The 18,544-nt window shown below is 55.9% G+C and overlaps 1 protein-coding gene across 1 annotated transcript; it reads right to left on the bottom strand.

The window, feature by feature from the left end:
• Positions 1-5,840: 5,840 nt before the first annotated feature.
• LOC134151777 (ubiquitin carboxyl-terminal hydrolase 42-like) lies at positions 5,841-16,345 on the bottom strand. The gene is made up of 14 exons (XM_062596604.1): positions 15,969-16,345; positions 15,631-15,790; positions 13,454-13,544; positions 12,905-13,105; positions 12,058-12,168; positions 11,780-11,882; positions 11,540-11,607; positions 11,308-11,378; positions 10,677-10,759; positions 9,407-9,518; positions 8,866-9,006; positions 8,547-8,647; positions 7,969-8,107; positions 5,841-6,023 (listed from the first exon to the last, which is right to left on the bottom strand). Exons 1-14 carry the CDS (start codon positions 16,343-16,345, stop codon positions 5,841-5,843), a joined length of 1,941 nt encoding a protein of 646 aa, XP_062452588.1.
• Between the last annotated feature and the right edge of the window lie 2,199 nt (positions 16,346-18,544).

The following is an 18,544-nucleotide window of genomic DNA, read 5'->3' as shown; positions in this document are numbered from 1 at the left end:
CCTCTTCGGCCGTCCGTCACGCTGTCCCAAAGGCTTCTAGAGCACAACGGGGTCCTTTTCAAGGAATTCTCTCCAGGTCTGGAGGGAAAGCAATCGGTGGATTTTGCACTACTGCTACCAGAGAAACACAGCCCTTCAGTGGCCCTTACGAGCAAGCCTCTGTGAAGAAAGACACCGGCACTCCAGAAAGCTTCTAAGTCGTTCTGGGAGCCTCTGCACAAGCTCACCTGTCTCCAGGAATTAGCAGAGAAACCTGACGCTCCTACGCATTCGTCATAGCGTGTGTCCTCATCGTTGCGAGCATGCTTTGACCTGCTCTCTCCAGAAGGCTTCCCAGCAACAGGGCTGCTCTCTCCCTTTGCGCGCCGTGAGCAAACTTAGTGCTGCAGGATTAAAGCATAAGAGAGTCTTCACTGAACTAGTGAAAGCAGCTGATTGACAAGTGCCTAGTGGGGGATGCTTTGCTCAATTTCTTTGGCAACCTCTGGGCTATGCGCACAGGCGTGTGGCCAAAGCGGCTTGCTTGGGACGGTCTTTTCAGACGGCATTGGGTGGTTCCTATCATTACCGCAAACGGTACTCCAGCTCAACCTTGTCTCTCTGAGCTGCTCTGAGGGAAGGGTCTGCACCTGGAAGGGCAAAGCAATGCTTCCGGAGCCAGCCAGCATTTCCTTCCTAACAGAAGACGAGGAAGAGGAAGAGGAAGAAAAGAGGAAGGAGGCTGTTTAAAGGCGCAAAGGCGCATTGTGTGAAGTCTTACTACGAGCTTCGGAGACTATGGACAAATGCCTGCTTCTAAGCGTGCCAGCTGAACCTGTTAGCCCCCTCGTATTTGTGGCAGTGGGGAGCATAATCTGCCATCTCTCCAGAAGAGAGATGTTAACAGATTACTGGTGGGAAGGCTCTGCTTTAATTGGATGGAGCTCTGAGGAGAGCGAACGGCCCTCAGAGACACACAGCCCTTCTTCTTCTAAGCACGTGGTGCTAGCTTCGGCTTGCACAAAGCTGGTCGTGCTAACGCTCACAGTTCTGGCATGGTCGAGCTGTTACTGCGTGGGGCACGCTGTGAGGGTGGACCAGGTGTTTCCTGGGAGCTCGATAATGGAGACCGTCACTCGGCTGGGGATGTAGTCCAAGTGCTTAGGAGGCAGGAAAGGCAACTCCCTCCCTCAAGCTGGGGGCTGACCTACTGGAAAGCAGCTCTGCAGGGAGCCTCCTCCTGCCTCCACGTGCCTCCCTGCTCAGACCTGAAGACTGCATTTCACAGCTGGGCTGTGAAACAGAGCAAAAAAGTCACCATGTCTGTGAACTCTGTCAGTAGGATGTGGGCAAAAGGCCTTCTGGAGCACGAACCTCGTGCCTAATGTGACCGTACAGGAAAGCATGCTTTATCAGGCATAACCTGGAAGAAATTGCCTTCCCTTGAACACTGCCATTAACTCAAAACACGGAGTGCTACAGCGCGCGTGCTTTACTCGGTCCAGAGGAAACCAGGAGAGGGTTAGTGTTTCAGGTTGGACTTTGGGGTTCTGGTTAGGGCCTAGTGTTTTGGCCATGGCCTGTGGGTTGCTGCTTGCCTTTTCGGGGTTTGGGATCGGGGGAGGCTTGAGGGAGGGGTCAGAGCTCTGCTCAGCGTTGCGGGCAAGCAGCTGGGCATGGGTTGCCTTCTTGGGTCCAGGCGAGGGCTCCGGGCGAGCACCACACGGCTGGGAACTGGGCTGAGGGCTCAGGTGAGGGCTGGGGTGAGAGGCAGGCTAAGGGGCGCTCAACTTGGGCTCTGGCTGGGCGGTGAGGGCGTGGGGCTGGGTGTTAGGGCAGGGGCTTGGGTTGCGAACGAGCAGCAGCGTTGGGGTCGGGGCAGGGCTTCAGGGCAGTGGTGGGAGTTAGAGCAGGGGCCAAACCCAAGGGCTCTCACCGGCCCCATGCCAGCCGCAAGGCCCTCGCCTGAGGGCCTCTCTCGGCCCCCAGCTTGGTCAACTCCACGGGCGCAGCTCGCCGGAGGGCAGGATGCCCGCTGTGTCCTGGCGCGCCTGCCTCCAGCGCCGGCGGGCAGCGCGGGCAGCTGGCGTGTGGAGCCCAGGGCCGGCGCCAGGCTCCGGGCTGGCGGCTGCCGCTGAGAGGGCGGCGGCGAGCAAGTGCCGCGCCGCCCCGCCAGGCTGCCCAGCCCGCGGGCTGCTGCCGGGCCCCGCCCACCTCCGCGCTGGCTGGCTGGCTGAGCGGCAGGCCAGGTGGGGGCAGAGAGCCAATCAGGGCGCGGGAGGGGCGGGGAGCGCCGTGAGCGACGCGCGGCGTGCCCAGTGACCTTCGCTGGCGCTGCTGCCCCGCCCCGCCGCAGCCTCCGGGGCCTCGGGCGGGCCTGGCTAGGCCCGCGCCCAGGCCGAGCGGTCGCAGAACCGCGGAATCGGTAGGGTGGGAAGGGACCTCTGGAGATCATTGAGACCAACGCCCCTGCTCAAGCCGCGTCCCCTGGAGCATGTTAGACAGGGCTGCATCCAGGCAGGCTTTGAATGGCTCCAGAGAAGGAGACTCCACAACTTCTCTGGGCAACCTGTTGCAGCGCTCTGTCACTCTCACGGGGAAGAAATTCCTCCTCACGTTCAGGCGGACCTTCCGGTGCTTCGGTTTGTGCCCATTGCGTCTTGTCCTGTCACCTGGCACAACTGAAAAGAGTTTGTCCCCGTCCCCTTGACACCCTCCCTTCAGGTACTTAGAGACGTTGGTAAGATCCCCTCTCAGTCGTCTCTTCTCCAGGCTCAACAGGGGCAGCTCTCGCAGCCGTTCCTCAGGGGGCAGATGCTCCAGCCCCCGACCATCCTCGTAGCCCTATGCTGGATGCTCTCTGCAGTAGCTCCACGTCTCTGTTGTACTGGGGAGCCCAGACCTGGACGCAGTAGTCGAGATGAGGCCTCAGCAGGGCTGAGCAGAGGGGCACGATCACCTCCCTCGACGTGCTGGCAACACTCTTCCTAAGGCACCCCAGGATACCATTGGCCTTCCTGGCCACAAGGGCACGTTGCTACCTCGTGGTCAGCTTGTCGTCCACCAGCATTCGCAGGTCCTTCCCTGCAGAGCTGCTTTCGAGCAGGTCAGCCCCCAGCCTGTGCTGGTGCCTGGGGTTATTTCTCCCTAGGTGCAGGACCGTGCACATGCCTTTGTTGAACCTCCTGAGGTTCCTCTCCGCCCAGCTCTGCGGCCTCTCCAGGTCTCTCTGAACGGCAGCACAGCCCTCAGGTGTATCAGCCACTGCTCCCAGCTTGGTGTCATCGGCAAACTTGCAGAGCAGGCACTCTGTCCCTTCATCCAGGTCTTGGATGAAGAAGCTGACCAGCACGGGACCCAGTCCTGAGCCCTGGGGGACTCCACTAGCCACAGGCCTCCAGCTAGACTCCGCGCCACTGATGACGACCCTCTGAGCTCTGCCATTCAGCCAGCTCTCAATCCACCTCACTGTCCACTCGTCTAACCCACACATCCTGCAGGCTTACCTAGGAGGATGTTATGGGAGACAGTGTCAAAAGCCTGGCTGAAGTCAAGGTATGTACTGTCCACTGCTCTCCCCTCCTCTACCCAGCCAGTCATTCCATCATAGAGGGCTGTCAGATTGGTTAAGCAGGAGTTCCCCTTGGTGAATCCATGCTGACTACTCCTCATCACCTTCTTTTCCTCCATATGCCTGGAGATGACATCCAGATGACATCCAGGGCCCTGGCACGGCTGCCTGCTCCAGGGCCGCACACGGTGCCGCCCGGCTCCACTGCCCAGTGCCGGCCCTGGCACGGCCCGCCTGCCGCCGCACCCTGCGCCAGGCCGTGGCACGGCCCCTGTGGCCCCGCTGCGCCCTGCTTGGCTGCAGCCCTTCCCCACGTTGCTGGTGCTGGCACCTCTGCCTTGGCTGCTGTATCCCTACTACATGATCCTTGGTGGGAACTGTCCGTGTTGTAACTTTTGTATCCGTACTACCTGATACTTGGTGAGAATGTCCGTGTTGTAACTTTTGGGTGTCTACAACAGTACTGTTGTATTAAGCGGAATACAAATAACTAACAAGGTCTTGGAAATCTGTGAGAAAGAACAGCAGTTGGTTACATATAAATTCTGTGGCTTCCAGCCACAAAATAACCATGAGAAGCAGTCAACCTGAAGGTCAGAAGTTGAAGAGTAATGAAATAGCGACCCCCAGAGTCAATGTGGCCCCCGGAATAAGTCTGCACACCTGCGCAGTATCATAGCCCGGTTATGCAGCCGGGCCGGAGTTGGGCTAGGCTCCCTGCACTTGTTGGCCCCAGGTGCCGGGACTCCCGCCTACCGTGAATCATCAGAAATACCGGAATTTTTCCAAAGGAGAGGGAGGCTGCTACACAACAGAGGACCACGTTGCCTCCTCGGGGACGCCCAAAAAGATTGTGCCTGACGACTCTCTCTCTCACCATGCAGACGATCGGGACAAGCATGGGAGTGGTCCTTCTCGAGATTACCATCAGGTCGGTCTGTTTGTAAGTATTTACTAATAAACTGCTTGCTGCTGAAGAGTGTTTGGGTGTGTGTGTGTCTGTGTGTGTGTGTGTGTGTGTGTTTGTGCTGGCTTGCCACACTGGACGTTTGGCCCCCGGGAATCTAACTGGAACAGCTGCAATGGACGCACATGGCTGTCTTGTCAGGACCAGCCGCGTGTGTGTGGCCGTGCACCCCAAAACACCCCCTCATTCTCCACAGGGGCCTCCTGGGATTTCCCTTTACCTTACACAATTGCCAGGCATCATCAGTTCCCCTTAGCCTCGCTTCCACACACCCACCCAGTCCCAGGCAAGCACTAGCAGCTGCTCATCAGCTCTGCTGACGCTCCACCTGCCCGACCAGCACAGCCCCTTGCTTCCTGCACTCCCGCTGGGCGCTCCCACTGCACCCCATTCAGACCTTGGCTACTGCCAGGCACTGTGCGCCAGCGGAATCTCCACCACCCATCGGCATTACTGGCACCTGCTATAAAAGGATGCCTACGGGAAAAGAACTGTGAAAAAAAAGCCTTCTTCTCTTGCTGCAATTCCGTACAGAAGGCTGAAGGACCACCAAGCACTGGGTTTGGTTTTGACAGTACTTTTATTGTTCTAGTGTTTGAACAATTTTCAAGCTTGGATTGGTTAGCGTTGTTTGGAGAATGGCTACCTGTTGGGGCTGATGGTAAGCTGTGCCCTTGATGGTAAGCTTAGTCAGAGTCTTCAAGGCTGCTGGCCGCAAGCTCTGCATCTGAACGACAAAAGGAAGCGGGCTCACTCCCTGGCATGACATTCAGCACAAACCCATCTGCTCAGCGGTTTGCTTTCTAGAGAGCAAAGACCTGAGCCTGCCCACAGCTTGACGTGCGCTGGGACTCCGGGCCTGCACCCACCTTGAGGGGGAGGCTTCCAAAAGCCTTCCTGGCAGAGCCACTGTATTTCAGTTGCCTGCTAAGACGCGGGTACTGTGCAGAAAGCAGGACCTGGCTACCTGCTTTCCTGGCACATCGTAGACCTTAGGGACGTGACATTTGGTGGTGCTTTTGCCTTCTGTCCTAGTAGCCACTCAAAACTGGAAACAAACAAGCATAGCAGCTAACCTCGCGTCTTTCTTTTAATTAAGGCAGAGTATTTGGAAGCCAGGGCATACCGCACAGCCTTCCTCATGCAAGCATTTAGAAAGCATTTAAAAGAATATGTTCTGCTCGAATAAAAAGGAATCCCGCACACTTCCTCTGGCCCCTTACCTTGCAGCTCCCCGCGGGATGCGATGGAGCTCTATTTCTGGCTGCCAGCTGCACGGGAAGGCTGCCCGTCCCCGTGGAGCTCTTCACTGCCACTGTTCCTCTACTGCTCCCATAGAGAGCCGCCTGGAGGATGGGCTTCTTCCTTCTCCTCCCACAGGCACTTCTGCAAACGAGGATCTGAGCATTCCAAGAAGCTTTTCAGCTTCTTCATGGGTCTTCTCTTTTTCTTCTTCTCCTTATGCTTGCCGCTATCAACATGGAGCACAGAGAAATCCAGATCATACTGTCGGAAGGAAAGAGGCAAGGACAGACAACAGAGAGGTGCTGCTTGATGCCTCTAAGGGACTGCATTTTAGCAGGTCTGCTGCAGGCGGTGATTTGCAGCTGCTCTGTGGTCATTTCTGAACGTCTGCCTTCCTAAGACACGGACACCCTCAGAGGTCGAGTGGACATTAGGTCCTGGCTGGCACACAAACCAGTAAGCAAGGCTAGTTCTTGCCTTGTTCTATGCCTCATATGAAACCTCTGGGGTTCGGCATTTTATGCCTTTTAGTTTTCTACACCACTCTTTGTAAAAGCTCCGGGTGTCTAGTTATCCTCTGTGCATATGACAAATCTATGATTCTGCAGTCATAGATTTCATGCATGAGAACAAGCATTCTTGTAGCCTTATCAAGAACCGTGTGCAGACGTGATTCTAAGGTCTAACACAGCTCCCCTAGCTTCACTTGATCAACCCACCTACGTGATCTCCAGAGAGACTCTGCACTACTCAGAGTTCTTCAAAGCCAACTGGGAGCACCAGAGGATCAGCCAGAGAAGAACGAGGAGCGCACTGCTGAAATCTCTTTTCTCCACCCTTCGCCGTTTCCCTTCCGTTTTGATGTCGCTCCCTTCTGCACGCGGATGGCCTCTTTTTCTGCTTCCTGGCTTTCCTGTCTTCCAGGTAGGGCCCTCAAAACCCACAGGAACTGACACAGCTGGAGGTGCTCGTCTTTGATGAGAACATTTTCCAGGCTGCTGCTCCTGCACTGGACAGCGGTGCCAGTCTGCTCGGTGCCTGCTGAAGCGATGCCCATCCTGCCCTCTGGAGAGTGACGACTCGGGGAGCCTCTTGCTTTTGCAAGAATGCTCCTGTGACCTGTCTGGCTCTGTTTGTCCTCTGCTTTGGGGTCTGTAACGAGGACATTGGGCGGAGCTTCTGCCCTTGCCCCAGCAGCTCCTCTCACGACGGGAAGCTGTGCGCCAACTGCCGTTGCGATACTGCTGCTGGTGGCAGTTTTGCCTGTTTTGGCGCAGCCTCTGAGAGCACCTCCTCTTGAGAGAATGACTGACCGTTTCTGGGACACCAGCGCTATCTGCATCCTCTTTCAGGGCTCGCTTTCTCTCTAAATGACCTGAGCTCTGTATTGCAACAGAGGAGACTGTAAGATGGCCATATGCAAACACACAGCTTTGCAAAGCCCCAAACACAATCCCCTCCTACTCCCCCAGTAGTCCTACAGGTTGCCTCAGGAGCCTTACACACAAAAAACACTCTGCTTTAACTCTACGTGCAAGGCCGGCAAGTATTTCTCATCCCTACTTTTGGTTTTTGGATATTGGAAGTAAAACAGCATCATTTTTGGAAGCCCTTCCAGACAGCTGAACACGGATCAAAGCTCTTCCCAAATGTCTCTCTGTCTCTCTCTCTCTCTCCCTTTACATATATGTGCGTATGTTTGTGCCTCCATTCCCCCACCTCACACCCCTCACACTTTCCCTGAAAACCCTAGCATAATTGTGCCAGCACTCTGGAAGAAGCCATTCTGGTTTTGCTGGCTCAGCTGAAGTGACAGCACTACAAATAAACCAAGCAATCTTCCCTTTTTTTCATGATTTGCACAGGCCTGGGCTCTACTTGCAATGTCTCGCAGTGCTTCAGGAAGCGGAGCTGCAAGAAAACAAGCAGCGGGGCTGACACACGATTTAGCATTAGGCACTGTTTGAGTGATTCTGGCTGCAGCAGGAGAGCTGTGAAGAAAGCTGCAGTGTGGGAGGGAAAATACAATGCAGACGTGACCACCACCCACCCCCCTAAAAAAAATAAGGAGAAAAGAAGGAAGGGAGGATGGGAATGAAGAAGGGAGGAAGGGAGGAAGGAAGGGAGGGAGGGAGGACAGAAGAGAGAGAATAATCCCACTATCAATTTGATGCCTTTCTCCTTCTCTCTCTTCACCCACATTTACCTTCATCATATGAGGAGGATGCTGTGGTCCCAGAAATCCGGCCTGCTTATTATTAGCCTCCTGCTGACCAAGGAACGAAGGGGCAGGGGATGGCACAGGTGCGTAAGAAGTGCCTTCTCCAAGTGTCTCCTCACAGCACCTTGGGAAACAACAGAGATCGCAGCTGAGACGTGGTCTGTCAGCCTCCTCTTGGGCTGAATCGCATCCTATCACTTTCCTGCAGCAGCTGATCCGTCCTACTGAAAACGTAACCAAGACTACAAGCTGAACATTAGATGCTGGTCTTGCTACCACGGCTGTCCCTTGCAGGGGACTCATCCTTACACCACCTCTGGCCTCAATTTCTCCTTGCTGGCGTTGGACAGCTCCCGAGAGCACCTACGTAACAAGTTACGCAAGTGCAGCAGGTGAAGGCCAAGCAATGAAGGACAACACACGGCACGGGGAATAGCACGCTGGACAGAACTGATTTCTACCAACAGTCCTTTCCTCCCAGGACAGAAAGAAAAACACGTCAGAGGACAAGAAGTTTCAGTAGCGCAAAATTACCCTGAACCCCTTTGAATACTTGCTCTTACCTGATATAAAAAAGTAAATACGCCTGCTGACTGAGAACGGTGTTGATGTCGCAAAGGACTACCGAGGCATCATTCATCTCATACCATAGTCCATTACTGGCCTGCAAACAAAGGCACCGATGCCTTTACAGCAACTGCGTGCTTTCTGCGGGAAATCCCAGACAGCACACTCCCGGACAAAGGATACACCAAGACTCGTCAAAGCAGACATGCGGCGAGCCCTTTCCCCTTAACAACAGTGGTTGCCAGCAACATGCTGCGGCAAGTTTCTCTTCACCAGCACAGATTTTACCCCGCAAGAAATGAAGTTGATGCTTACCTTGACGAAGCAGAAATAGTGCCCTGCACGACCGCTGGCACCTCTGTGCACCAGCACGGCGTACAAGGCGTAGCGGACTGGCTCTCCAGCTGACTCAGACATGTACGCTCGAAGGTCCAAATACTCTGGATAGTTCACGTCCTGAAGACAGAGCAAGGGCATTCTAAACTCATCTGGGAACACTTGACGGAAGAGCCGGAGAAAAGCACCTCTAAGAACATGGGCTGCGAGTTTAGACAGACGTTGTTGGGTTCCTCAGAAATCGGTCTTCCCTGGCACAACATTCGGTCCTTTCAGTTGCAGAGAACTAGCTGCTCAGGGCAAAACCAGCTCTTCAAGAGCAGGGCAAACGCTCATCGTCACATGGGAACTTTGCTGCTGCCGGAAGGAGAAAGAGGAAGACCTGCTTCTTGGGCTGATTTTTCCTCAACATCTTCCGTCACTACAGTTACAGTCGGCAGACATTAACCACCTTTAAAGCAGTGTTCTGCCTTGGGAAATCGCCCTTCCCAAGAAAACATTATTACAGCTGCACAGATACCTTGCTAATCTTCCCACCAGTGAAATCGGCAAATCTTTTCAGGGCTATGGTGAGAACGTTGGAAGAGCGATGAACTGTAAACCTCTTGGACGCAGCAACCGTCTTCTCACACCTTCAAAGCAAGCACAGGCAATTGTTTCAAGGCATCTTCACACCTCCCCCCTCACGCCAAAGCTCAAACAGCTTTCCACGCTCATCCGAGCAGAATGACGTTTCCTTGTCTAAGGTGGTGCTTCTTCTCTTCAAGACACACACTGCATTTCAGCCGTGCTCGTGCAGCAAACCTACTAGGATGGACGAGGGCAGCTCGATACACATTGGGAACGTTGTCTTCTGGTAGCCAAACAAATGCCTGAGCACCCAGCTTTGCTGCGCCCAAAAGTAAGCCTCGCCAGCAACTCAAAAGGCAGCAGGAGCGTAACTCTCTCGCCAGAGCGCAGTTCCCGAAGGCAACGCAAGGCTGCTGTTGCCTGGTAGGCAGAAGTGGCTGTTTCCAACTCGGGGCCTGGCTCCCCTCTTTCTGCTGGAATGCCAACAGTGAAAGAGAGCTGGAGAAAGGGAGCCTCAGTCCTCCGGACCAGGAACGGCAAAGCGCTTCCCAGTCGGATCAGTTCTCAGCATCACAAATACAAGATGCCAACAGTCACCTGAAAAGAGACTGAGCCGTCTGAAATCCTTGGAAACCAACCGCTAAATTTGCTCCGTGGCTCGCTCAAAGGCAGGACATACACGGTAATGCTCTCTGACATAGCCTCCTTCCCAATTCTGAGGTCAAAATACAAGGCAGAGAGTTCCAAACCCATCCACAGAATGCCTGGCTGCAGTTTTTGCCATTCAACAACTGCGCAAGCTGTCCTGCTAGCGAGCCAGCAGAGCTTGCTCACGTTCATTATCAGGCAGCCAGCTGAGAGTCACCTAGGCCCCCAGCTGCCTTCCACAGGGAACACCAGGACCTTCTGGAAGCTGTTGTCGCCTCCCACCCCAAATCCCTCTGCGCAGCTCCTTCCTGCTTGAGCTCACTGCTACACAGAGGACACGGCTTTTAACTCCTGGCCGTCGGGATAGGTCCGTGCGCAGCTTCACAGTTAGCAAGGCTGACCACCGCCAGGGAAAACAACACTGAAAGCTACAAAAAACATGAAAAAGCTAAAGCTGCCTCTCGTGCTCTCCTTTGTCTTTCTCAATTAAGTCCAAGGACAGCTTCTGCTCTGAGACGGACAGCACGTTCAGCCAGTAGCTCCCACTCCAATGGCGGGAGGAGGAACCTTACTTGCTGCATTTGTAGCAATTCTCACCATCCAGCAGTTCAGGTCTCACAAATTCTTCCAGCGCTCCAGAGACCGAGGAGGCTGCCTGGATGAGGAAGAAAGTAGGACACCTCAGCTCCCGCACACTCAAATCCAAACCTGCGACTACGCTTTGGCCGGAGGGCCTCCCTCCTTCACACGTGGCACACCTACTGCGAAGCAGCAAACACTCTGAAAGCAGGAGGCAGGAGCGGAGCGTGCTGAACACCGACCTTGTTTGAAAATGATTGTACTTTGACACAAAGAGCGACCTGCCTGTGGCAGCACACAGCTACGTAACCTGTGGTTTGCCTTTGCACAAACAACAAAAGCAAAACAAATGCCAATCACAAGTGTAGGAGAGATGCTCATTGCTCTCTCTCCAGCTTAAACTCCACACCCCACACGTACACGGAGACCATTCACGGGGCTTCCAGAGCAGGACCGAGTCCAAGCCGCTTCCCAGCCACCACCACCACCAAGCCCTTTTGCCGTGAACAGCGGGCATTCCTAAGGGAACTCCGTGGAGCTTAGAAAGCCACAGAAAGCGAGAACAAACCCCAAAAGCTCGGCGCCTTCCACCGCCCCTTCTGCCACACTTCTAAAACCTCTCACCGTTATCTCCAAAGGGATATCAAGGAACGCCTCATAGGAGTCCGAAACTGCTTGGCAGCTCAAGCACGTCACTGCAATTCAAACAGAAGCACCTCACCAACTGCCAAGGAGACTCACTTTGCTCGTTTACATTGCTGGGACCCGCTACTTCAGTCACACTGCAAGCTCTTTGTGACAAACGGGCACAAAGGCACAGGCCAGTTCTAAGGACAGTATCAGTTTCAAAACGTACCTCTGGATCGTAGAAACCCTCCAAATATTTGGTGAATGACCGTGGTGGCTTGCGACGAGCTGTCCAAGCTGGAAACAAATGAGCAGCAGCACTCAGAAGAGCTGAGGCAGAGACTCAGCTCTTTGTTTAAAGAGCTCGTCTCTTCTACAAAAACCCCGGACAAAGGTTTTCACGTAGGGTAGGAAACAAAGGTGCCAGCAGCGCTAGAGAACACTTAAAGGTTAACCGGGTTCTGCTTACTCGGTGCTTCCGCTCAAACAAGCTGTCTGCATAGCAGCCACGGTGTAACGTAAGAATTCATGAGCATCTTCCTGTCTGCCAAAACAGAAGTGCTCCCCTATCCCTAAGAAATACAAAGAGTACAATGCTTATCTCAGAAGAAGGGACAGGACAGAAACGCTGCTTTTCTCAAAGCACTCTTCCTGAAAACATTCCATTCGCCAAACCCTTGGCACCCGTGACATAACCCGCTGGAAATTCACACCTTGCTACAAAGAATGCCGTCTGAAATGACTTACGTCTAAGGTCACTGAAGACAGCCGTAGGCTCGATGGCATTGGCAGAGCAGAACAGGACCTGGTTAACGTGCGTCTCCATTGTGCACAGCATGCAGAAGCCTTGCGCACGACCTGTCCAGAGACAAGGAAGAAAGCACCTCAGTCGAGGGAAAGGTACCGACGTACCTGTGGAAAACCTTGAGCAACAACAACCCCAAAGTTCTAAGTGCGGTCTCTGCTCTCCATTCCACGCTCTCGTCTCCAAAGGCGCCAACAGCCCAGCCTGTGGGCATAAGCATTAACCAGCAAGTCTGTACTAGCACCCATTTCCTGAGCAAACCCCGGAATGACCACTGCCAGGCCCTCTTTTGCAGGCAGCTGCACAGGAAGAGCCAGACTAGCTCATACGGCTTTCACGGTGCTCTTTGGGAGTCTTACTCTTCTCACGGTTCAACAGCGACTCTGTCAGTTCTCACAGTGCTCGTGCAGGACGGAAAGCCGGCTGTGAAGGAACACTGAACACGTGGGATGCCCTCCTCCAAAATGTTGTCATCTTCCTACCAGCCAGAAAGCCAGAGGCCAACGATTCATCAAGTGCCTTACTTCCCAATGCCCTCGATCATTCGTTCACCTCAGGGACCAAAGAACCACCACCCCCCTGCACGACGTGTGACCACAGGCCATTAACTGAACACAAGCACTCCATCAGCTGTCCTGACTGGGATAGCTCAGGATATCCTGCGCTAGTAAAAGCCAGCGCCTACAGGGAAAACAGGACAGCTCAGAGTTTGCTTCACATAGTCATTCTTCTTCTTTCACCTGCAGAGCTGTCCAGGGGGTCACAAGGAACATGTTCACAAGTACTCACACGACTGGCTGTGTTCCCCGGAAAGCATGTAATTGGCCAGAGGGGGAGTGTAGGTCAAACACTGCAGAACAGAGTTGAGGAAACACGTGTTGCCCAGGTTGTGGAGTCCAGCTCCAACACTTTGCCTTTGCCGCCAAGCCACAGAAATCTTCTCGGGTGGGAAAAGCATCCTTTGTGGCGGAGCGATTCCATCCGTAATGACTGCAAGGAAACGAGATTGCAAAAGAGACTGCCGGCCTTCGTTCCTTTTCCTATTCTGTTCCTTTTCCTCATCCTAACCTTAACCCTTCACCTCAGGCCTCCAATTGCACGCTAACAAAGGGAACAGCCAAGACCCCCAGATAAGCCAGCAACCCTCTGAGCAGCAGGTCTTTTGCTAGGCAATGCTGTCGTCAACTGTCGCGCACAGCGGAGGGAGTCGATGGATTCCCAGAAAACTCTCCAGCATCCCCCGCAGCTTGTCAACCCGTAAAGCCTTGCAACAGTAGCCACTTGCGGTGCCTTTGGCCAGGCACAAAATTAACCTTTACTCTTGAGGTCTTTACTCACAGCAGTAGCTGCTTTCTAGGCCAGATCCTGCAGGTGGTACCGGACCCCAGCTTGCAGAGTGGGACTCCATTTTCACCACACGCAGCTCCAGCTGGAAGAGGAATGAGCCCAGCGATCCAGCAGGCTCGCTCAGCCCGCCTTCGCTTGGGCCAGCGCGACTGCAAGCGCCGGGGCAGAGAGCGCGCGAGGAGCTGCTGCGCCGCCGCCCTCTCTGCCGCAGAGCGACCCCAGCCCTGCGGGCCATTGTGACGGGGGCACCTCAGCCAATGAGCAGGCGCCCGCCAGCCCAGTGGGACGGCCCTGCTGTGGTGCAACCAATCGGACCGCAGTGTGTCTGTGACGGGCGTGTGTCGGGGCAGCATGGCCCTGCCCCCTTTCGGCCCCGCGGCCCCGGCAGAGACGCGCTCAGCCGGCGCCCGGGGCCACCGGGCACCGTCCGCAGCCGGCGGCCGCTGCGCTGCCCGGCTCGTGGCGGGGGTGGGGACCGTGCTCCCTCCCCGGGCAGAATAAGCCTGCTAAGAAAAAAAGGCACGCTGCTGTCACCGCAGCTGTGGGGCAGTTTGGGCCGCCAGGCCCACGTTGCTGCAAATGGTCTTTCCCCCTCTTCGGCCGTCCGTCACGCTGTCCCAAAGGCTTCTAGAGCACAACGGGGTCCTTTTCAAGGAATTCTCTCCAGGTCCGGAGGGAAAGCAATCGGTGGATTTTGCACTACTGCTACCAGAGAAACACAGCCCTTCAGTGGCCCTTACGAGCAAGCCTCTGTGAAGAAAGACACCAGCACTCCAGAAAGCTTCTAAGTCGTTCTGGGAGCCTCTGCACAAGCTCACCTGTCTCCAGGAATTAGCAGAGAAACCTGACGCTCCTACGCATTCGTCATAGCGTGTGTCCTCATCGTTGCGAGCATGCTTTGACCTGCTCTCTCCAGAAGGCTTCCCAGCAACAGGGCTGCTCTCTGCCTTTGCGCGCCCTGAGCAAACTTAGTGCTGCAGGATTAAAGCATAAGAGAGTCTTCACTGAACTAGTGAAAGCAGCTGATTGACAAGTGCCTAGTGGGGGATGCTTTGCTCAATTTCTTTGGCAACCTCTGGGCTATGCGCACAGGCGTGTGGCCAAAGCGGCTTGCTTGGGACGGTCTTTTCAGACGGCATTGGGTGGTTCCTATCATTACCGCAAACGGTACTCCAGCTCAACCTTGTCTCTCTGAGCTGCTCTGAGGGAAGGGTCTGCACCTGGAAGGGCAAAGCAATGCTTCCGGAGCCAGCCAGCATTTCCTTCCTAACAGAAGACGAGGAAGAGGAAGAGGAAGAAAAGAGGAAGGAGGCTGTTTAAAGGCGCAAAGGCACATTGTGTGAAGTCTTACTACGAGCTTCGGAGACTATGGACAAATGCCTGCTTCTAAGTGTGCCAGCTGAACCTGTTAGCCCCCTCGTATTTGTGGCAGTGGGGAGCATAATCTGCCATCTCTCCAGAAGAGAGATGTTAACAGATTACTGGTGGGAAGGCTCTGCTTTAATTGGATGGAGCTCTGAGGAGAGCGAACGGCCCTCAGAGACACACAGCCCTTCTTCTTCTAAGCACGTGGTGCTAGCTTCGGCTTGCACAAAGCTGGTCGTGCTAACGCTCACAGTTCTGGCAAGGTCGAGCTGTTACTGCGTGGGGCACGCTGTGAGGGTGAACCAGGTGTTTCCTGGGAGCTCGATAATGGAGACCGTCACTCGGCTGGGGATGTAGTCCAAGTGCTTAGGAGGCAGGAAAGGCAACTCCCTCCCTCAAGCTGGGGGCTGACCTACTGGAAAGCAGCTCTGCAGGGAGCCTCCTCCTGCCTCCACGTGCCTCCCTGCTCAGACCTGAAGACTGCATTTCACAGCTGGGCTGTGAAACAGAGCAAAAAAGTCACCATGTCTGTGAACTCTGTCAGTAGGATGTGGGCAAAAGGCCTTCTGGAGCACGAACCTCGTGCCTAATGTGACCGTACAGGAAAGCATGCTTTATCAGGCATAACCTGGAAGAAATTGCCTTCCCTTGAACACTGCCATTAACTCGAAACACGGAGTGCTACAGCGCGCGTGCTTTACTCGGTCCAGAGGAAACCAGGAGAGGGTTAGTGTTTCAGGTTGGACTTTGGGGTTCTGGTTAGGGCCTAGTGTTTTGGCCATGGCCTGTGGGTTGCTGCTTGCCTTTTCGGGGTTTGGGATCGGGGGAGGCTTGAGGGAGGGGTCAGAGCTCTGCTCAGCGTTGCGGGCAAGCAGCTGGGCATGGGCTGCCTTCTTGGGTCCAGGCGAGGGCTCCGGGCGAGCACCACACGGCTGGGAACTGGGCTGAGGGCTCAGGTGAGGGCTGGGGTGAGAGGCAGGCTAAGGGGCGCTCAACTTGGGCTCTGGCTGGGCGGTGAGGGCGTGGGGCTGGGTGTTAGGGCAGGGGCTTGGGTTGCGAACGAGCAGCAGCGTTGGGGTCGGGGCAGGGCTTCAGGGCAGTGGTGGGAGTTAGAGCAGGGGCCAAACCCAAGGGCTCTCACCGGCCCCATGCCAGCCGCAAGGCCCTCGCCTGAGGGCCTCTCTCGGCCCCCAGCTTGGTCGACTCCACGGGCGCAGCTCGCCGGAGGGCAGGATGCCCGCTGTGTCCTGGCGCGCCTGCCTCCAGCGCCGGCGGGCAGCGCGGGCAGCTGGCGCGTGGAGCCCAGGGCCGGCGCCAGGCTCCGGGCTGGCGGCTGCCGCTGAGAGGGCGGCAGCGAACAAGTGCCGCGCCGCCCCGCCAGGCTGCCCAGCCCGCGGGCTGCTGCCGGGCCCCGCCCACCTCCGCGCTGGCTGGCTGGCTGAGCGGCAGGCCAGGTGGGGGCAGAGAGCCAATCGGGGCGCGGGAGGGGCGGGGAGCGCCGTGAGCGACGCGCGGCATGCCCAGTGACCTTCTCTGGCGCTGCTGCCCCGCCCCGCCGCAGCCTCCGGGGCCTCGGGCGGGCCTGGCTAGGCCCGCGCCCGGGCCGAGCGGTCGCAGAACTGCGGAATCGGTGGGGTGGGAAGGGACCTCTGGAGATCATTGAGACCAACGCCCCTGCTCAAGCCGCGTCCCCTGGAGCATGTTAGACAGGGCTGCATCCAGGCAGGCTTTGAATGGCTCCAGAGAAGGAGACTCCACAACTTCTCTGGGCAACCTGTTGCAGCGCTCTGTCACTCTCACGGGGAAGAAATTCCTCCTCACGTTCAGGCGGACCTTCCGGTGCTTCGGTTTGTGCCCATTGCGTCTTGTCCTGTCACATGGCACAACTGAAAAGAGTTTGTCCCCGTCCCCTTGACACCCTCCCTTCAGGTACTTAGAGACGTTGGTAAGATCCCCTCTCAGTCGTCTCTTCTCCAGGCTCAACAGGGGCAGCTCTCGCAGCCGTTCCTCAGGGGGCAGATGCTCCAGCCCCCTGACCATCCTCGTAGCCCTATGCTGGATGCTCTCTGCAGTAGCTCCACGTCTCTGTTGTACTGGGGAGCCCAGACCTGGATGCAGTAGTCGAGATGAGGCCTCAGCAGGGCTGAGCAGAGGGGCACGATCACCTCCCTCAACGTGCTGGCAACACTCTTCCTAAGGCACCCCAGGATACCATTGGCCTTCCTGGCCACAAGGGCACGTTGCTACCTCGTGGTCAGCTTGTCGTCCACCAGCATTCGCAGGTCCTTCCCTGCAGAGCTGCTTTCGAGCAGGTCAGCCCCCAGCCTGTGCTGGTGCCTGGGGTTATTTCTCCCTAGGTGCAGGACCGTGCACATGCCTTTGTTGAACCTCCTGAGGTTCCTCTCCGCCCAGCTCTGCGGCCTCTCCAGGTCTCTCTGAACGGCAGCACAGCCCTCAGGTGTATCAGCCACTGCTCCCAGCTTGGTGTCATCGGCAAACTTGCAGAGCAGGCACTCTGTCCCTTCATCCAGGTCTTGGATGAAGAAGCTGACCAGCACGGGACCCAGTCCTGAGCCCTGGGGGTCTCCACTAGCCACAGGCCTCCAGCTAGACTCCGCACCACTGATGACGACCCTCTGAGCTCTGCCATTCAGCCAGCTCTCAATCCACCTCACTGTCCACTCGTCTAACCCACACATCCTGCGGGCTTACCTAGGAGGATGTTATGGGAGACAGTGTCAAAAGCCTGGCTGAAGTCAAGGTACGTACTGTCCACTGCTCTCCCCTCCTCTACCCAGCCAGTCATTCCATCACAGAGGGCTGTCAGATTGGTTAAGCAGGAGTTCCCCTTGGTGAATCCATGCTGACTACTCCTCATCACCTTCTTTTCCTCCATATGCCTGGAGATGACATCCAGATGACATCCAGGGCCCCGGCACGGCTGCCTGCTCCAGGGCCGCACACGGTGCCGCCCGGCTCCACTGCCCAGTGCCGGCCCTGGCACGGCCCGCCTGCCGCCGCACCCCTGCGCCAGGCCGTGGCACGGCCCCTGTGGCCCCGCTGCGCCCTGCTTGGCTGCAGCCCTTCCCCACGTTGCTGGTGCTGGCACCTCTGCCTTGGCTGCTGTATCCCTACTACATGATCCTTGGTGGGAACTGTCCGTGTTGTAACTTTTGTATCCGTACTACCTGATACTTGGTGAGAATGTCCGTGTTGTAACTTTTGGGTGTCTACAACAGTACTGTTGTGTTAAGCGGAATACAAATAACTAACAAGGTCTTGGAAATCTGTGAGAAAGAACAGCAGTTGGTTACATATAAATTCTGTGGCTTCCAGCCACAAAATAACCATGAGAAGCAGTCAACCTGAAGGTCAGAAGTTGAAGAGTAATGAAATAGCGACCCCCAGAGTCAATGTGGCCCCCGGAATAAGTCTGCACACCTGCGCAGTATCATAGCCCGGTTATGCAGCCGGGCCGGAGTTGGGCTAGGCTCCCTGCACTTGTTGGCCCCAGGTGCCGGGACTCCCGCCTACCGTGAATCATCAGAAATACCGGAATTTTTCCAAAGGAGAGGGAGGCTGCTACACAACAGAGGACCACGTTGCCTCCTCGGGGACGCCCAAAAAGATTGTGCCTGACGACTCTCTCTCTCACCATGCAGACGATCGGGACAAGCATGGGAGTGGTCCTTCTCGAGATTACCATCAGGTCGGTCT

The sequence above is a fragment of the Rhea pennata genome, chromosome 27, assembly GCF_028389875.1.
Source record: "Rhea pennata isolate bPtePen1 chromosome 27, bPtePen1.pri, whole genome shotgun sequence".
NCBI lineage: Eukaryota > Metazoa > Chordata > Aves > Rheiformes > Rheidae > Rhea > Rhea pennata.
The sequence above is the reverse complement of the archived record's forward strand: the minus strand, read 5'-3'. Positions and strand labels throughout refer to the sequence as shown.